At 51.0% G+C, this 19,600-nt stretch overlaps 1 protein-coding gene across 1 annotated transcript in view; it reads right to left on the reverse strand.

The window, feature by feature from the left end:
- Window positions 1–19,600, reverse strand: part of SHISA6 (shisa family member 6) — a 190,896-nt gene that overhangs the window by 159,902 nt on the left and 11,394 nt on the right. The window contains exon 2 of the mRNA XM_014886833.2: window positions 16,916–17,076. Within this exon, the coding sequence (XP_014742319.1) occupies window positions 16,916–17,076 (161 nt within the window). The remainder of the gene's footprint in view (window positions 1–16,915; window positions 17,077–19,600) is intronic.

A 19,600-nucleotide genomic window follows, 5' to 3' on the forward strand; every position in this document is an offset into this window, starting at 1 on the left:
TTAAGGGCAAAGGGAGAGCTGATCACACCTCCCAAGCTTCAAGGGTATCAGGAGAAGGGAGGCAGAACCTGCTCTTCTCAGGTGCAGGGAGAATATTGAGGAGTGACTGTCCCAGCAGGGATTTAAGACTGGAGACAAACATTCCCTGATATGAGAACACCTCTGGAGGGTCAGCTGTGCATGACTACAACTGCCCAGATGTGCCTCAGATACCATTGCAGGGAAATGAGGTCTGCACATCACCCCTGGCAGCTCTGGGTGCTCTGGTGCTCCTCAATCCCCTCGGGAGCTGAGTGCTGCAAGGACAGAACTCAGGGGATTGCTCCTGATCCCTGCCACGATGAGCTTGATCCAGAGTGGGACCACACATCCCAGCTCTCAGGGGGACAGCTGAGCTACCCAGGCTGCTGAACATGAGGGGATTCAGGAACTGGTGGTTCTTGGGCCTGATTTCAACAGGAATTCTTTAAAACCACACAGTTCCCACCTAAACATGAAGGAGATTCAGGAATTGGGGGTTTTTGGGTCAGACTTTGACAGGAATTCTGTAAAACTGCACAGTTCCCTGCTAAACACGAGGAGGATTCAGGAACTGGGGGCTCTTGTGCCTGACTTCAACAGGAAATCTGTTTACTGCATGTTTGCAGTAAAACTGCACAATTCCCATCTAAACATCGGGGAGATTCAGGAATTGGGGGTTCTTGGGTCAGACTTTGACAGGATTTCTGTACAACTGCACAATTCCAGCAGTGTCTCTGCCTGTGCTTCACTTTGAGAACTGGGAAATGGTGATAACACTGATTTTCTCAGCTGGGCCTTGGGAGCTTCCTTATAAATATTTATGAAATGCTCTGTTTGTAATTGTGAGTAAATAAATGGGTGTATGGAATTCACAGTCCAAGGATGCAAGTTGTTGTTTCACACCCTCAAACAGAGTCATTCATGGTTTCTGCTTTCCTCTGGAAGCAAAGGATTTGAGAAGAACAACTTCAAAAACTCCCATCTCAAAAGGGAGCTGCAATTAGGAAAGAAAAGCCAGGACTTGAGGGGCAAATCCTGCTGATGTTAGGAAAGACAGGGAAAAGCTCTTGTACTTCCTGTGCCTGAAGATGGAGGTGGTGCCTGTTGAAGTTTATAAAGTGCTGAAGTGTCCAGATCCTTTCTAAAATCGTTTTGAGAGGGGATATCACGCTCAGAGACTCAGAATCTTTTGGGATCTTACCCACTCGTTCTCCTGTGACACCTGTAGGGGGTTTTGGGGACCTTGTGGGAATCCTCCTGCTTGTTTTTCTGCATCTTCCTGCCCTCTTTGTCCTGAGCAGCAGCTGTCCATGGCCTTGTCCTTGACTTTGTCCCTGCCCTCATTCCCAACTCAGCAGCCAGATAAAAGTGCCCATTCCCAGTGAACCCACAGGGTGATGGCAGGGGAGCTGAAACTGGACAATCATTAAGTTCCCTTCCAAGCCAACCATTCTAGGATTCCATGAGCCTTTCCTGGACACCTGTCCCAGCAGTCAGGCCATGGTGGCCAGAGCTGGCCCTGCCCTGCAGCTCCTGCTGGCACACCCAGCCAGCCCAGCAGGGACTGCTCCAGGTACCCCCTGTCCCCCACATGGTGCCACCACCCTTTCCTTCACCTGAACGTGCAGCTGGGAAAAAAACAAAAAAGAAAAAAGTGTGACATTACCATGGGAATGCTTCCCTGCCTGTGCTGTCAGGAGGTGGCAAGGAGCTAAATTGCACCAGCCAGCCACTGATGGATGATGGCACCCAAAATTAACCAGAGGGATATTTATATTTTCCCTGCTGAGGCCTTGGAATGAGTCCCTGTGTGTTTGGCAGCACTCCCCCAGAGCTGCTGAGGGCTGAGGCAGATGCCTGCAGAAAGGGAGGGCTGGCTTTGTTTACGAGGGACTTACTCTCACAGGGAGGAACTCAGCCAGTTGCTTTCATCTTAAAGGTGACACCATTATTTTTGTGCCTCTCTTGAGGGGAAGCAAGCTCAGCCTTGGCCCCTTCTGCAGACAATTGCATTTGTCTGAGTCACAGAATCATGGAATCATGGAATTGTAGAATTGTGGAATTATGGAATCACAGAATCACAGTCACAGAATCATGGGATTGCAGAATTGTAAAAACATGGAATCATGAAATCAGAATCATAGAAACATAGAATCATAGAGTCACAGAATCATGGAATCATAGACTCAGTTAAATCATAGAATCATGAAATCATGGAATCATAGAATCATGAAATCATGGAATAATGGAATCACAGAGTCGCAGAATAATGGAATTGTAGAATCATAGAAACATAGAATCATAGAGTCACAGAATCATAGAATCATGGAATCACAGACTCATTTAAATCATAGAATCATGGAATCGTGGAATCAGAGTGATGGAATCATGGAATCCTGGAATCAAAGAATCATGAAATAATGGAATCATGGAATTGTAGAATCATAGAAACATAGAATCATAGAATCATAGAATCATGGAATCATGGAATCATAGACTCAGTTAAATCATAGAATCATGGAATCATGGAATCATAGAATCATGGAATCATAGAAACATGGAATCAAAATCATGGAATTGTAGAATCATAGAAACATGGAATCATAGAATCATGGAATCATGGAATCACAGACTTATGGAATTGTGGAATGATAGAATTATAGAATCATGGAATCACAGTTGTAGAATCATAGAATTGTAGAGTCATAGAAATATGGAATCACAGAATCATGGAATCATGGAAATATGGAGTCATAGAATCATAAAATCACAGATTCACAGAATCATGGAATGGTTTGGGTTGGAAGGGACCTTAAAGCCCACTCAGTGCCACCCCTGCCATGGCAGGGACACCTCCCACTGTCCCAGGCTGCTCCAAGCCCCAATGTCCAACCTGGCCTTGGGCACTGCCAGGGATCCAGGGGCAGCCACAGCTGCTCTGGGCACCCTGTGCCAGCCCTGCCCACCCTCACTGGGAGGAAGTCCTTCCTAACTGGGTGTCCTGGCAGGGATGTGACAGCCATGAGCCCAGCCCTTGTCAGCCAGGCTGGGAGGTGCCACTGCCACCCCTGAGCAGCTCCTTGCTCTCAGCCTGTTCCCTGGGAGTGAGGGCTGGAATTGCTTCTCTCCTGCTGCTCCAAACAAGAGCTCAGCAGATTTTCATTTGAACACCCACTGGAAGTGAGAGGGGTTTAACCCCTGAGTCTGCAGCTCTGTGACAAACTCACCAGCTGTGATGAACAGCACAAACCCCACACAGAGCTGGGACATGACCTGCAGGACCTGTGCCCCCATGGGCAGGGCAGTCATGTCCAGCTGTCCTCAGACCATCCCTCACTGCCCAAAGCTGTGTCCAGCTGTCCTCAGACCATCCCTCACTGCCCAAAGCTGTGTCCAGCTGCCCTCCAGGGCTGGTTTTTCTCCCCCCTCAGCAGCCAGCAAAGAGCCTTCAGGGCAGCCATCAGGCCACCTTGCTGTTTGGACTATTTTCTGTTTGGCTGGATTGCTAATGCCAAAGTAATTACTTAGGAAAATTCCTTAATCAAAATCACATTTGTGGAAGTAATGAGCAAATAGGTCAAGGAGAGCAAGGTGCCTTAGAAGCAGGAGCTGCTTCCCTGAGCATCTGCAGAGCTGTGGCCTGCAGGGGCCAGGGCTGTGCTCCAGGACCTGCTTGCAGTGCAGAGGTGCCTTGTCCTGGGGGGGATTCACATCCACAGCATTCACATCCTCTAGAGACAACATCCGGGCTTTGTCCTGTGTCTCTGCCCAGCCTGAGCTGAGCCAGCACCCCCCAAGTGGTGCCAAGGTGAAAGGAGTCATGCTCTGAATGCTGCTGCTGTCCCCAAACTGGATGCAGAGTCCCCAGCACCACACAGCCCGTGGCCACAGCACCACTGCAGGGCCACCGTGCCCTGAGCCTGTCCCTGGGGGGGTCAGTGCTGTGCCACCTCCTGCTCTGTGGCCAGGGGTGCCCTCAGGAGTTATTGCTAATTGCAAGTGCCCCAGCAAAGCCCTGATTGAAGGGGGCAGTGCAATTAAACCTCATAAACAATTCAGGAGCGTGCTGGCAGCAGCCAGTGAAACATTAATGGCCTGACAGCTGCTCCAAGGTAAATATTTCATCAGCTCCACCAAGTATCACTCTGACAATTATGTTAGAGGGATGTTCACAGGTGTCACCTGCCACTGAACACAGGGCTGGGAGCACATCTGTGCCAGCAGAGCAAATCCCAGGGAGTGACCAGGGCCTGGCAGCTCCTGAAGGGTGAGCCTGGACACTCGAGGAGGTGTGAGAGCAGCACCACAGCCCACAGGTGAGAGCAGGAGCTCAAGGAGCAGAATTTGTACTTGTGGGAAGAGTTCAGCACTCCCCAGACTGCCAGAGCATGTCTGAGCACCACAGGCAGCAAAGCAGCTCCTCAGGGGAGGTGGGACTGATGACCTTGGAGGTCTTTTCCAACCTTAATGATTCTGTGATTCACACTGAACTCAAGGCTGGGCATGGCAGGACCGAATGTCTCAAGATCTTTGGGCTCTCCTGCAGAGAAGGAACCAGAACCTTTGTCCTTCTGGCTGAACTGCACAGCTTGAAAGGAGGAGGGTTCTGATGTTTCCTTCAGTTCTCACTCCCCCAGATCACCACACTGGTCCCTGGCACTGCTGCCCATGCCTTGTCCTGCCTGCCCTCCCCAGCCATGGGCACACAGAGCTCCTGTGCTTTTGTTCCAGTCCAGATCTTACAGCCTGGACCTGGGAATGATCCAGATCCAGATCCAGCCCCTGCCAGCTCCCCTGGGCAAAGTCCACGAGTTGTGTGCCAGGACAGGCGTGCTGGGGCTGCTCCTGAGGGCTGCTGGCACTGTCCTGGGTCACTGACAGCCTCCTGAGGGACAGGGTGACCTCACCTGTCACCCTGCTGTGATCCAGAATGTTCCACAGCAACCCAACTTGTCCAAGCCTCACTGCAGCTCTCCATTCCCTTCCACCAGCACTGGTTAGATCCCACTGATCCCCTCCTGAATCCTTTGATGGATAAACCCACTCAGAATCCTGTCAGGGACGTGGAGAGCTGAGTGGAGTCACCCATGCACCTCCGAGTGCTGCCCTGCCCCAGCACAGGGGACACAGAGCTAAGGACAGCACTGGAGCTGTGACAGGAAAGCTCCTCCAGCTGTGCCACACCTGGAGCCCTCCAGGTACCTGTCAGATGGTCACCAAGGAGGAGAAGCACACAGAGGGCAGCCTCAGAGAGAGAGGACAGCCCTGACTGTGCTGTTGGGGTGGGATGCAGAGAGGGCAGAGCTCCCCAGGGGCTGCAGCTCCTCCTGAGGACAGCTCCAATCTCTGCTCTGGGACAGGAGCCAGGGAACCGCTGGGGCTGGGCCAGGGGAGTTTCGGGATGGATTTCAGGGGAAGGTTCTTCCCCCAGAGGGTGCTGGGCACTGCCCAGGCTCCCCAGGGAATGGGCACAGCCCCGAGGCTGCCAGAGCTCCAGGAGCTGCCAGGGATGCTCAGGGTGGGATTTTGGAGTGACAGGGGCTGGACTGATGGACTGATGGACTGTGGATCAGGACATTCTCTGGTTCTGTGCATTCCTGCGGCTGGCAGACACTGGGTAGAAAACCACGTCCTGGAGATTTAATATTTACCTCAGTGCTTTTGGGAGGAGCCTCTCTGAGCCCTGGGGCAGTGCTTGGGACTGGCAGTGATGGAACATCTGTGGGGGTTCTTTTAGAGAGCAGCTCTTATCCACAGAAGTGATTTAACACCAGAGATAGAGGTGCTGGCACAGCTGACAAACCAGGGACAGATCTGGGGAGAGAGCTGCAAAAGGCCAGCCACATATTTTAGAATTATTTTCCTGAGGAGGATTTGATGAGATGTGAACTTCATTATTTGCTAATGTTGCAGCACAGAGCCTTGTCCAAAGCCCAGGAGAGTCAGAAGGAATCTTTCCATTAACTTTGCTGATTGTAAGTGAGATTGTGACAGATGTACTCCCTTTCCCTTCCTCCTCAAATATTTTAAATCAAACAGCACGAGCGGTTGGATGTGTCCTTTTCTGGAGGAGGGCATCATTCCTTCCTAGGGCTGCTCATATAAATAACCCTGGGGGAGCCTTTCAGGTGCCCATAACCATAGGTCTGAGGCTATTAAAGCTTCAGAGAAGGGGAAGTGAGGCAAGAACCATTCAATTCCCAACGTGGCTGAAGGGCCAGAAGGAAACAGAGCCAAGGATAAAAGTTGTTTGCAGACAACAATAAAATTGTCTTCAGCACGAGCCAAACCTTCCTGCTGTGTGTCAGCTTAGAGAAAACCTCCTCTGAAAGCCTCTAGAAAATATCCTTAGCATGTTCCAGAAGGAGGGAATGCCCTGGAGATATGGGCTGTGGAGAAGCTGCTTTGGATAGAGAAATTTGCTGCAGGAAAGGGGAAAGCAAAGTGTTGGCCTCAGCTCTTTGCTGTGGCTGAGCAGAGCCCGAGCCAAGGCAGGGAGAGGCACTGGCTGGGCCCTGTGGGATGTGGATGCTAAACCAGAAACTCATCAATCAGGATTTCAGAGGCCTCTGCAGTGTCTTGTGCTGGCAAACGTTCCCACTTCCCCTGGGCAAGGTCTGTGAGAGCTCCACACCTGAGGTCAGGTGAGGGACTTGTCACACACCCAGGGGCTGCCTCAGTGGAATTTAAGCAGGTCACTTCTCCAGCTCCACCTGCACTGTCACCCCTCTGGAAGCTGAGCTGGTTTTCCATGGCAAGGGTCACTCAGAGCCTTACAGAGCCCGTGGCCACTGCTCTCGTGAGGGTGCTCTGAACACCTCTGCACTTCACTGCTCCAGGTCACCATGCCAAGGATAAAGCAGAGAACCTTCCAGTTCATTTTTGTGTAGCTTAAAGTAAAAAAACAACAAACAGCTGGGAACTAAAGGAAGCTGATAGTGATGGAAGCAGAGAATAGATTGAGTTGCAATATCTGGGCAGGGGTCCAGCAAGAGGGGAGGGGAAGTTTACTGATTCTGGCACACTCTTAATGGAGCTTTGCTTCCAGCTCCTCACCTCTGTTTACACTTCCATGGAGTGTGATAGGATCAGCAATCAGGAACCAGGAGAACACAGAATGTGCTTATAAAGATTTCATTCTTCACTGTGTCAAAAAGCAACTTTCTGGAGGCCAATTTAATTGTTGTCAATACCAGTTGCAAATTGGCCTTAACATTTTAAATTGATGTTTTCTGTAAACTGCTTTGATTAATGGAAGAAAAAGATTGTGCTTCTGCCTTTCTCCTGAAGATCTAATGGAGGTAACAAACAATAATTGATCTGCTAAGACACGGAGAGGCAAACAGGGAGACTCAAACCTGCTACAGAAATGATTTTACAGAATGGCACAGCTGGTTATTTGCTTGGGTTTGCTCCCGGAGGAAACTCTGAGCAGCTTTAACTAAAGTACTTTAACTGCAGGTAGAAGAGTTTGGACTGTAAATTGCCACCATGGTGTCAAATGTGTGTCCTGGAAAATCCCAAACCTGCTGGCCTGAGCCACAGCCCACATCTCACAGTGCCTGGAGCCTTGAAGATGCTGAGAGACAATCCCAGTTGGACACCACGTTCCCAGAGCATCTAAACAAGGGTTCTCCCGTGGACTTTCTCACAAGAAACCTCTAAAACATCAACTCAAGTCTGAAGGACTCAGCTCTGTGGTACCAAACTGAACAGGGGATCCCTCTCAGCCCTGCTCCTGCCTGAACTCTGGCATTTCATCACTGCAGCTCCTGGTGAATGAGCTAAACCAGATGATGGAGGAATGTGAGAGCTTGGAGTCAGGAGAGAGGAGTGGACATGGCAGAGGTGTGAGGAGGACGAGATGGAGCTCTCAGTTCCACCAGCAGAAGGGACATTGGTCTGACTCTGGGAAACTGGAGCTTGAGAAGCATGGCAGGACAAGGGCATGGTCTGACCTTCCCCCTTTTTAGGTGTCATGGCCCAAATCTGCCTCTGTGTGCTTTGACATCAGCCCCTCTGTGCCATTGCCAATCCCACTGCACAGATCCAGGAACTGAAAAATCAGCCAGATGTACCAGGCTGGACCTTGTACACACACAGAGCCTCCATTGGCCTGAATTCCATCCCACTGCTCCTTGTCTGTGCTCTGCAACTCCTGCATCCCTCCATCCATCCATCATCCATCCATCATCCATCATCCATCCATCCATCATCCATCATCCATCCATCATCCATCATCCATCATCCATCCATCATCCATCATCCATCCATCATCCATCTATCATCCATCATCCATCATCCATCCATCATCCATCTATCATCCATCCATCCATCATCCATCCATCATCCATCATCCATCATCCATCCATCATCCATCCATCCATCATCCATCATCCATCCATCCATCATCCATCATCCATCCATCATCCATCCATCATCCATCCATCATCCATCATCCATCCATCATCCATCCATCCATCATCCATCATCCATCATCCATCATCCATCATCCATCCATCATCCATCCATCATCCATCCATCCCTCCATCCATCATCCATCCATCCATCATCCATCATCCATCCATCATCCATCCATCCATCATCCATCCATCCATCATCCATCCATCATCCATCCATCCATCATCCATCCATCATCCATCCATCCATCCATCCATCCATCATCCATCATCATCCATCCATCATCCATCCATCATCCATCCATCCATCATCCATCCATCATCCATCCATCCATCCATCCATCCATCATCCATCATCCATCATCCATCATCCATCCATCATCCATCCATCATCCATCCATCATCCATCCATCCATCATCCATCATCCATCATCATCCATCCATCATCCATCATCCATCATCATCCATCCATCATCCATCCATCCATCCATCCATCCATCCATCCATCCATCCATCCATCATCCATCATCCATCATCCATCATCCATCATCCATCCATCCCTCCCATTTCCCAGGATCCCACTATCCCATTAGCCCCAGGATTTGCTTCTAATCCCAGCAGGTATCACAAATCCCAGGCCGACAGTGGTAGGATGAGGGGAAATGATTTTAAACAAAAAGAGGAGAGATTGAGATTGAATGTCAGGATGAAATTCCTCCCTGTGAGGGTGGGCAGGCCCTGGCACAGGGTGCCCAGAGCAGCTGTGGCTGCCCCTGGATCCCTGGCAGTGCCCAAGGCCAGGTTGGACATTGGGGCTTGGAGCAGCCTGGGACAGTGGGAGGTGTCCCTGCCATGGCAGGGGTGGCACTGGGTGGGCTTTGGGGTCCCTTCCCACCCAGGCCATTCTGGGATGCTGTGATGCCAGGACCTGGCTCTGGGAATCAGGCCTGGTGCTCCCAGGGGAGTGCAGGGGGTGGGCTGGGAGCTGCTCTGGAGCAATTTCAGCATCACTCAGAGCATCCCTAGAGCCCCTCAGTCCCTCTAACGTGTTGGGTACAGCCTGCAGAGGATTCCCTGACTTTTCCACATCAATGCCTCTTCTCCACTGGAGCACTGTGCCAGGAAACCTTGCTTCAGTGCACTGCCACATTGTCCCTGTGTTTTGGTGTGGAGTTCTCAGCAGGCTGAGTTGCACAGGGAGGTTTTGTGTCAGAGTAAATCTATGGGTTTAGCCTTCTCTCCTGCTCACAACTTCCATTAGTCTGGATTAAAAAAATAATTTTAAATAAAGCAGTTGCCATAGTAACCCCCAGTTTGCAGATACCACCTGGCTGATAAGCACCGTGCTGGCCTTGTGGCTCTGGGCCTGCTCTCTGCCCAAGGAATGCTAAATTCCACCAAAACTCTTGGAGCAGGCACCTGGGGTTGGTCCCGTGGCTCTGGAAGCTGCTGCTGCTGCACTGTGGCTGTGTGGATGCTGCCAGTGTCATTATCCTCACTGTGTGCACACACTCACCCCCTCCACCTCCTCCTTTCTTTCCCCACAACAGCCAGACTTCCTGATTTCTTTTGTCAATCTTTTTTGGTTTTTTTCAGATTTGTCACTTGTTAGCTGCTTTAACACACAAACCCCTGGCATCAGTCACGGGGGATATTTGGGAATGAGACACATGAAATTACTGCAAATGGTGCTGCTTTTCAAACCCCACCAAGTTCACTGGCAAATAAATTTGTGCTGGGGATATTTTATTGTCTCCTGTGCCTTGTTAGTGGGGCAGAATTTCCCCAGAGCTTCTTTTACACAGATTACCCTAAAACTTTCCAGCTCAGTAAAAGGCTCAGGAGAGCAGAACAAACCAATATCCAGAGGCAGCAGGCAGTGGTGCCCTGGTGTGGCTGAGGGAAGGAGGAGGCTCTGGGACCACGGGCTGTGCTCCTGGGCAGCCAAACCTCTCACAGCTGAACATCCCCCAGCCTCTGGCAGCCGTGCAAGGGGGAGGTTGGATGTCCAGAGCAGCAAGGTTAAGAAAAAAATAAGCAAAGAAATATTTTTAGCAGTTAAACAGATCCATTTGGAACCAGGCAATTAAGCAATTTGCATTCCAGCTCCTTCTCCTGGCTTCCCAATCCCTTCTCCTGTGTTTCTGGGTTCCAGAGCTGGCTGGGACAACAGTCCCAACTTTCCAGTGAGCACTGGAAGCTGTTTTCCAAACTCAGGCTGGCTGAGGACACAGGATTGAAGGAGGCCATGGGGAGATGCAGGAGGAACATCCCTGTGCAGCCATGGTGGAAGTGAGGATCCTAAATCCTCCACCCCACAGAACAGAACAGCTGGTGTCCAAGGTGAGGATCCTAAATCCTCCACCCCACAGAACAGAACAGCTGGTGTCCAAGGTGAGGATCCTAAATCCTCCACCCCACAGAACAGAACAGCTGGTGTACTCTCAGCTCCCCCATCCAGCTCTCCCCACCCTGCTGGACTCATCCTCCCCTTGGCAATGATATTTCAAGTGCCAGGACACTGAGTAACTCTTCCCCTTGAAATGTTCTGAGAAAGAAACTCTGACATTTTCGGGTGGCTCAGAAAGTGCTTTGGGATCCGTTTGGGCTTTTCCTGGGAGGGAAGGCACTGGGGCTTTCTATAACATGGGATGTGCTGGCAGGAAAAGCAGATGGAGTGGCTCTGACTTGCCTCAGCTCCTACAAATCCTCAAAGTTCCAAAGCTGGTCCTGTTCCTTTCTTTTCAAATGTCAGGGAATGGCGAGAGGAGCATGGAGAAAAGAAAAGCTCCGTTCCTGGAACACTCTGGGTGTTTTCCAGGTGGTTTCCTTAATTCTTCACCCACCTGCACCTTAAGTAGTTTCTTACAACAAAGCGCAGGGGCTGGAAAACGACCGGGGGATCGTTTTACACCTGCTTTGTATTCCCCTGAACAGCTGTAAATGACAACACAAACTGCGAACAGCAGGGACTGGAACGCCTTCCACACACATCCCTGCACTGATCCTCGGCAAATTAATTCAAAGAGTTGCTGGGGATTTGGGGGAGAAGCTCGCTAATTCCGTGAATGGAGAAAGGAAGCAGTTTGAAGCAGAGCCCAGCTGATTTCGGGGAAGGGAGAGAGGAGAACGGGGGAAGGATGGATGAGAGAAAAGCATTGACAACCTGGAGGGAACCTGGATCCCCTGGGCTTCAGGGAAAGCATTGATAACCTGGGGGGAACCTGGATGCCCTGGGGCTTTAGGAAAGGGCCAGAGCCCTGCTGGGCCAGGGGCAGAGAGCCCCTTCCTCATGTGGTGCTCAGGGTGGAAGTGCTCCCCACGCTGCTCTGGGTTTGGCTGGAGATGTTTGCCACAATTTCCATGAAGATTAAAGGGCTCTCCTGCATTTGTTCACATTCAGAACGAGCTCAGAATGTGCCTCTGGGTGCGAGGCACTGCTGAAAGCAGCACTTTGAATGCATCCATCTCTGGAACACCCTGACTCCAAAGGCTTATTAAAAGCCTTCCCCAGATAGATCAGGCTAATCAGAGCACCAGCCTGTGTTGTTTGCTGCATTCCAAGTGGTGATCCTGGCAAGGAGCTCTTCTCCACACCTGCAGGTCCTGCTGTCCCCAGCACAGGTGAAGAGCAGATTTTAACTCTGGGAAAAGTCTCCCTGTGGTCAGCCCTTCCCTGGCACCTCTGGAGCTGGATCCAGACCAGTGCATCCCCTTGGAGAGGCAAGTGGATATTCTGAGAATGAAGAGGCCAACAGAATGTAAATCTAGGCCAGAGTCTTTCCTCCTACAAAAAAGTCTTGTCATTGCTCTGCCAGCCTCCTGCTCCTGGAGGAGGTCAGAGGTACCAGAATTCCAGGCACAGATTTTCCTCCCTGCCTCATGCTGGAGTAGGGGACACCTGGGGACCCTTCACTGCTGAAAGCATTTCATGGGGGTGACAGGGACATCCCTGTCCTGAATGGATTTGGCTTCCCACACCAGTCTGATGCTCCTGAATATCCCTTTTCTCCCAGGCTGGGATTGATACCAGGAAAGCTGTATTGGAAAAAAAGAGTCATTGTGGAAGAGCCAGGAGGAGACTGAGGATAAAGGAACACTTGAGACACATCCTGTGCTGGAGGATCAGAGATTTGTACCAGCTGTGGGGCAGGATTTGAGTCCCCTTGAGCCATAAGGAATTAGTAAACCCAGAACAGTGATTTACATCAGCCAGATGTTTCAAAGCCTTCCTTGGGGTAATCTGTGGTTTGTCCTTGGCTTGGAGAATGACCATGAGAGGACCCTGTCACCCCTCTGCTCCCAGGGCACTCAGAGAACTCCCATGGGTCCAGCTCTGTGCATCCTTCAGAGCTCTGCTTTGCCACATTTTGAGAAAAGCAAACCAACCCTTTGTATTTGAGTTCTAAAAGGCCCTCAGATATCCTTTGAAGGCCAGAAATATTTCAAGTATTTTGAAAGGCCTTCCAAAGCATTTTCAGGCTGGGAGAGCTGAGGGTGCTCAGCATGGAGAGGAGAAGCTTTGGGGTGACCTGACTGTGACCTTGAAGGGAGCTGCAGGAAAGATGGAGAGAGACTCTTTACAAGGGATGGGGGGACAGGACAAGAGGCAACGGTCTTGAGCTGAACGAGGGTAGATTTAGATCAGATACTTAAGGAAGGAATTCCTCCCTGGGAGGGTGGTGAGGCCACCAGAGTGCCCAGAGCAGCTGTGGCTGCCCCTGGATCCCTGGCAGTGCCCAAGGCCAGGTTGGATGGGGCTGGGAGCAGCCTGGGACAGTGGGAGGTGTCCCTGCCATGGCAGGGGTGGGACAGGAGGTTTGTATGATCCCTCTCAACCCAAACCAGTCTGGAATTCTGTCGCAGCAGCAGCTGGCAGTGGGAGATGGGCTCCTCCTCACCCTGCCCTGAGCAGAACCTGCCCAGGCTGCTCTGCTGGGGCTCTGCAGCCTCAGGCACAGCCCACCTCCATTTGTCACTGTCACCCACAATCATCCTGCTCACTGACACCCAGCCAGCCTGATGGAAAAATGAAGCCAAGGTTTATTTAGCAAGACTTAGGGGCACCCTTCCAATTATAAGTTTGGAAACAAAAGTTCCAAGTCAAACAAACACAAAACTCAATCAGCCAGTGTGCAACGAGGACAATCCTTTCTGGCTGCTTAACCTCTCCTCCTCTGGGCTCCTCAGACAAGCCACAACCACCAGACCTACTGCTTTCCAAAAAAACCCTACAGCTGTGGGCTCCTTGAGCCAATTTGCAGCACCAGTGAGCAGTGCCTTGCCTGATCCTGCTATTCCATATTACTGCCTCTTTTTCCTCCAGCTGTCCCTATTTCTTCTTTTCATTTTCTTTCCTTTTCTTCCCCTTCTCCCCAAAAAACAAGCATTGGTGATTTTCTGCTCCACACCAGGGCAGACCAGCTTTATTCTATTTAAGTTACAACACATACTTGCTCCTCAAGTTTTACTTCTTCCCAACTGAAAGATTTCAGCACCCACTTGTACAGTTTCCTAATCTCAACAATAATCTGAAGTTTAGCTCAGTAACTGAGCACAGACACCACAGAGCATTGCCTTGCTCTCACCATAAAACATTACAAGGAAACATTACAAGCAAACATTGCTGTAAAGCTGTTTTATGATCTCTGTAAGTGATCAGCTTTCTGTCTGCTGTGATCTATGAGGTGATGGTGGCCACAGCTGAGCCAGGAACAAGTTCTTTTGGGCCAGTTCTCCCTTCCAGCTCTGGCAGGGGCTGCTGAGGGCTCAGTCCAGCTGGCTGCCCCGAGGGAGCAGGGTCCAGTGCCCTGCAGCTGCCAGGGAGGGAGACTGTGCTGGGAGTGCTCTGCTTTGTGCCTTTGGGGATATTTTCTTTTACTGGACTCCTGCCTGTTCCAGCAGGACTGTGATGGCTTTTACCCCTCACACAGCCTGGGCAAACATCACCCAAGGCATCAGGAAAATCATACCTTGGGTTTAGCTTTTGTACTTTTCAGATTCTCTGCTGCTCAGTGTGTAACTCTGACACTTCACATTAGGTGTTAGTGAGTTCTCTTCACAGGGCAGTGACAAAACCATCCCTTCCCAGCTGGAGAATCAAGGACAACTGGTACCCAAAAATCAGAAACAACAGTGAGGGGAACGGGGCAAACCAGGGGGGTGAGACTTCATAGCCTGGGGCTGTGGGTGGATAATTGACCCCAATATGGAAACCGACCAAAATTTATAAAAGTGTAAAAACTCATGACCAGGATCCATCTTGGAATTGATTTGGGTGTAGCCCTCGCCAGGCTCTTGCACTGCCCAAGGTGAATCCTTTCAATAAATTCCTGTTTTATTCCTTTTGATCTATCTAGTCTCTGTTCCAGGTCAGCCTTTCCAGACATAAACCCAAGCAGAGGCTGGGCCTATTCACATCCTGCCTCTCCCTTCTGAGCATCTTTGCCTTGATCTCTTGTCCCAGTGCTCAGCAAGGACCAGCAGCTCCTGGCTGGATGCTGTCACTCTGCAATGTGGTGATTGGGTCACACTCTGTGCTCTGCTCCTGGCACCCTTCTGTGCCTCACTTCTGCACTAGGAAGTCTTAAAAACCTCTTGGAATCCTCAGCTCCCCACAGACAACAGGCAGGGGTTCTGCAGTCAGCAATTCCCCTCCAAAAATTCCCATTTCTCTCCTCTCAGATTTCCCAGTGCCTGAACACAACACCTAAGGCAGACTTCCAGACCCAGCTGGTCCCTTCAGCTGCTAGTAAAGAATTCCTTCTGCACCTTCTGCACCTTCCTCCTGGACCTGTGTGCCCTGAGTGAGCAATGGGAGCCAGTGGGAAGAGACAGAATGTCTCCAGAAGGTGTTAATGCCATAGGTTATTATTATCCTCAATTATCCCAGGATTATTGAGGCTGGAAAAAGCATCCAAGATGACCATTGAGTCCAATCTGTGCCTAATCCCCACCTTGTCCCCAGCCCAGAGCTCTGAGTGCCACCTCCAGCAATTCCTTGGGCACCTCCAGGGATGGGCACTCCAAACCTCCCTGGGCATTTCCAATCCCTGACCTCCCTTTCCATGGGGAAATTCCTGCTGCTGTCCCCCCTGAGCCTGCCCTGGCCCAGCCTGAGGCCGTTCCCTCTCCTCCTGTCCCTGTTCCCTGGAGCACAGCCCGACCCCCCCGGCTGTCCCCTCCTGTCAGGGACTTGTGCAGAGCCACAAGGTCCCCCTGAGCCTCCTTTTCTCCAGGCTGAGCCCCTTCCCAGCTCCCTCAGCCCTCAGGAGTTGTTCTCTGGACTCTTGTCACCCTAAGGGTGATGTCACAGCTGTCCCCTGATGGTCCCTGGTCACTGGCCATAATCCCTCATTCCTTGTGTTCCTACCCTGGGGCACAACCACAAATCCTCTCCAGAGCCAGTTCCAAGCCTCAGATATGCAGAGGCACCTCCGTGTTCCACACAGTTCACCTCAAGGCTGTTCTCCAGACCAAGGTTTTATCTCACAGATCCAAATTTACACACAGGATCACAGGGCTCCCTGGCTTCGGGCTGAAAAGGGGAAAGCAAAGGAATCCTTCTCAGTTCTCAGGGAGTGTTCTGTTCCCAACAGCAGGGGAGGCTTCAGAGGACGCTGTCACCTGTGTCCACAGGCTGAGGACATTGCACCAAAACCCTTCAAACAATCACAGACCAGCCCTGCCTGAGCCCACAGCTCCCACTGGATTCCTCCAGAACCTTCCCCAGCAGGAACCATGAGCACAGCTGGGTGACACAGGGCAGGAAATGCCACCAGAACCTTCCCTGTGCAGCTGAACAGCTCGTGAGGGGAGGAGAGTCCCACACATCCAGCCCAACAGTGATGGAGAACCTGCCACACCCCACTGAACAAAGACAATTACCCATCCATGGAGCATGAAATAAATCAGAGCAATGCCTGTAGCCAAGAGGCTGCAATCCCTGGGTCACTGGGGAAATCAAGGCAAAAAGAATTCAATTTTTTTTATGAAAAGAAGATGAAAACAACCCAACAGGTGCCTTAATTCCCAGTCCAGTGCTCTTGGAGCACCTCTTTGAGCTGCTGGGATCCCTCTGGGTCACCTTCTGCATCCCAGTGCATCCCTGCAGTTCACCTGCCTGAACAAGGCAGCCCCAGCCCTTTGGGATCCTCTCTCCTCAGCTGCTGGTGCAGGGAGCCCGGTAATGCCTTACAGCAGATGTGTTTTGTAGGAAACACACAGCTCAACACCATCTCCAGCTACAACCTGCATTCCAGCCTCAGCAGTCGTGAATTTTTAAAATGCCTGGAGAGAAGAACCACTCTGCTCAGCAGAAACCTGCAAGAATCATCACCACCCATCCCTGCCCTGCCTGCTGCCTTCCCGAGCCATTTGCCATCCTAATTTGAATTTTACAAAGCCTGCTGTCACACGGGGTGTTCTGCTGGCTCCTCACCCAGCTCTGAGGGCACAGAGAGAGCAGCACTTACCTGGGTTGCTCTTGGAGGTGCGCACTGGGGTGTAATGGTTTTTGGAAGAGGTCCTGACTGGGGTGTTTTCTTTGGGGGAGGTATCTATGGCCGAGATAGTCTCTCTTTCACAGTGTCCGATTGGGATTGGTCCCTGCTGCCTTAGGATGTCGGCCAGAGCCCTGGGGAGACAAGAAAAAAAGGGAAAAGATGTATTTCCACACAGCTAGAATTCAATATTTGTACTTGCACAGTCTGTGAATCCAGAAGTAGCTGGGTTTCTATCATAAACAGAGAAAAAAGGCAATGATAGCAATAATAATAAAATTTAAATATATGGCTTAAAAGGTCTGTTTCTTTCTGTGTATCTGCTGCAAGTATTTCCAGGCTTGCCTGGCTGTTGTTGGGTATCTCATCTGCTTTCTCTAATCCACTCCAGCCCAGGGTTATGGTCCCTCTCCATCATTTCCCAGAGCAGACAAACTGCTCCTGGCACTGCCTCCATCAGGAGCCACTGCTGCCCCCGGCCCTGGCACCTCCAAAAGGTGACTCCAAAACTGCCCTGCCCAAGCCAAACTCCTTTAAAACTGACTCAGATCAGGAGTGTGATCCCCACATCCTGAAATCTCTGGTTTTTCTGCACAAAGCTCAAACCCGAGCAGTGTTGGGAGGGTTTTTTAAAGGAGAGGCAGAAAAATGGATTAACCAGCTCCTAGGGGCTGATGTCAACACAGCTCTGAGCCTACCTTGAGCTCTGTGCCCATCAGGGCTTGCTTTAATGGCTGAGCTCTCCCTGCTATTCCCAGGAAAAAGCAATGTCACCCAGTCCAGCTGCAGCCAATGTTTTCCCTGTGGATGCTCCAAGATTTATTTCCCCCCTCTGTGAATATCATGCACACAGTGAAATAATTACTGTGTGAAGTGCCCTGATTTTCCTAGGGCAGCCCCAGGTACTCTCCTGAGCCTCAGGAAAAGCAGGAAAGGGGTGGCTTGTGTGGGCTGTAAAGGACAGGGGCACTTGAAAGGTGATGGAGTTTGAAAAGCTCTTTTCTCCCAGCACAAGGAACATGTGAGGAGTCACACATGTGACTCAGGTCCCAGGGAAGGTGTCAGGAGGAGATTTCCCCTCATTGCACATTAACAAGAGGGATGCTGGTGTTGCTCATATCCACTGGCATCCCTTAAATGCCACATTTCTGGCCTTTCATATGAGAAATAGTTTGGGACCTGGGTCTGTTCCATTTTCCAAATCATTTCCTCTCCAGACTCCTGTCCCTGTGCATAATGGATTGCAATACTAATGTGCTCCACAGAAGGAACTCTTGGAGGATCTCAGAGGCTCCTGAGGAGGATCACATTAGTTCAGCACCAGCCTGTACAGAATTAGGATATTTTTACCTTTTTTGATTATTTATTGGTTGTAGAGAGAGCAGACCTGCAGGCTATAACCAACCACTGCAGGGATATTTGTGTGTGCACACAGGCTGATCCTCATGGGGTGAAGGGATTGCTGTTTGCAAGGACAGGAGAGCACAGGCTGTGCTGAGCCAGGCCTAGATAGAGGAGAAGGTGGCAGCCATGAGAGGGGTGCTGAGCCTTGTGCCAGGCCAGGACTGCTCGTGTTTGCTCCTGAGGAAAGGAGGAGCTGGTGTTGGGTGAGGAACTGGTACTGAGGAACTGGTGCTGGGTGAGGAACTGGTGTTTGGTGTTGCCCCAAAGCTGCTGGATTCCTTCCCTCTGACTGACACAGAGCTGTGGGTGCTCCCCATCACACCCAGCCATGCCTGAGGTGTCCCTAACTGGTCCCCAACCTACAGGACACCTTTGACATTTGGGCTCCTTGCCCAAGGTCATGGAGAACAAGAGTGGCAGAATGAGGCTCCTGCCCTGTGTGACAGCACAGGAGGAGAGGATTCATTCCTCCCAGCAATCCTGGTGGCTTTTCCAGGCCAGGACCTCCCCACTGCACCCGAGCCTGCTGCCTGGGCAGGCTGGGGGAGCTCTGCCTGTTTGCACCACCCCAGCACACCCAGCTGGAGCCATCCCATTGCTCACAGGCAGCAGGTTGGCAGGTGGAGCCCTTGGTAGGAATCTCCAAGGTGTATTAAGCATCAGGTGACCATTTAATGGCATCTGCAGTACAGAAACCCTGAGAGTTTCAATCACACTCTGCATTAGCACCATTATTTACTGGCCCACAGTGACTTGGGCTCCTTTTGAACACTCGTCCAAGACACTCTGAGTGTGGACACTCAGAGAACTCAGAGAACACTAAAGCAGGGTGGATAACTCCCAAACACCTCATTCCAGTTGTTTTAATGGAAGCAGCCAAGGCAGGGACTCGGAGAGGGCAGGGTGGGATGGAGCACACACTGGGAGCTGGAGGAACTGGGGGTATGGAAATGGGAAAGAACAAACCAATTTTGCCCAAAATTGAGTGTGTTTAGCCTGAGCAGAAGAGGTTAAAGGAGACCCTGCACCCCAGTAGTGGGGACACAGCAGGGCTGTTCATGGACATGTCTGGCAAACGAGACAAAAGGCTCATGGACAGGAAAAATCACAGTGGGACAGCAAAATACTGGAACAGGGATCCAGGGAGGCTGAGGGGTCTCCATCCTTGGAGATGGAATTCAGCTGGAAAAGGCCCTGGACAATCCCCTCTCTTGAGGTTGGCCTTGTTTAAGCAGCAGGAGGGACCCCCACATG

This window comes from Sturnus vulgaris, chromosome 20 (assembly GCF_052056855.1).
Source record: "Sturnus vulgaris isolate bStuVul1 chromosome 20, bStuVul1.hap1, whole genome shotgun sequence".
NCBI classification, from domain to species: domain Eukaryota; kingdom Metazoa; phylum Chordata; class Aves; order Passeriformes; family Sturnidae; genus Sturnus; species Sturnus vulgaris.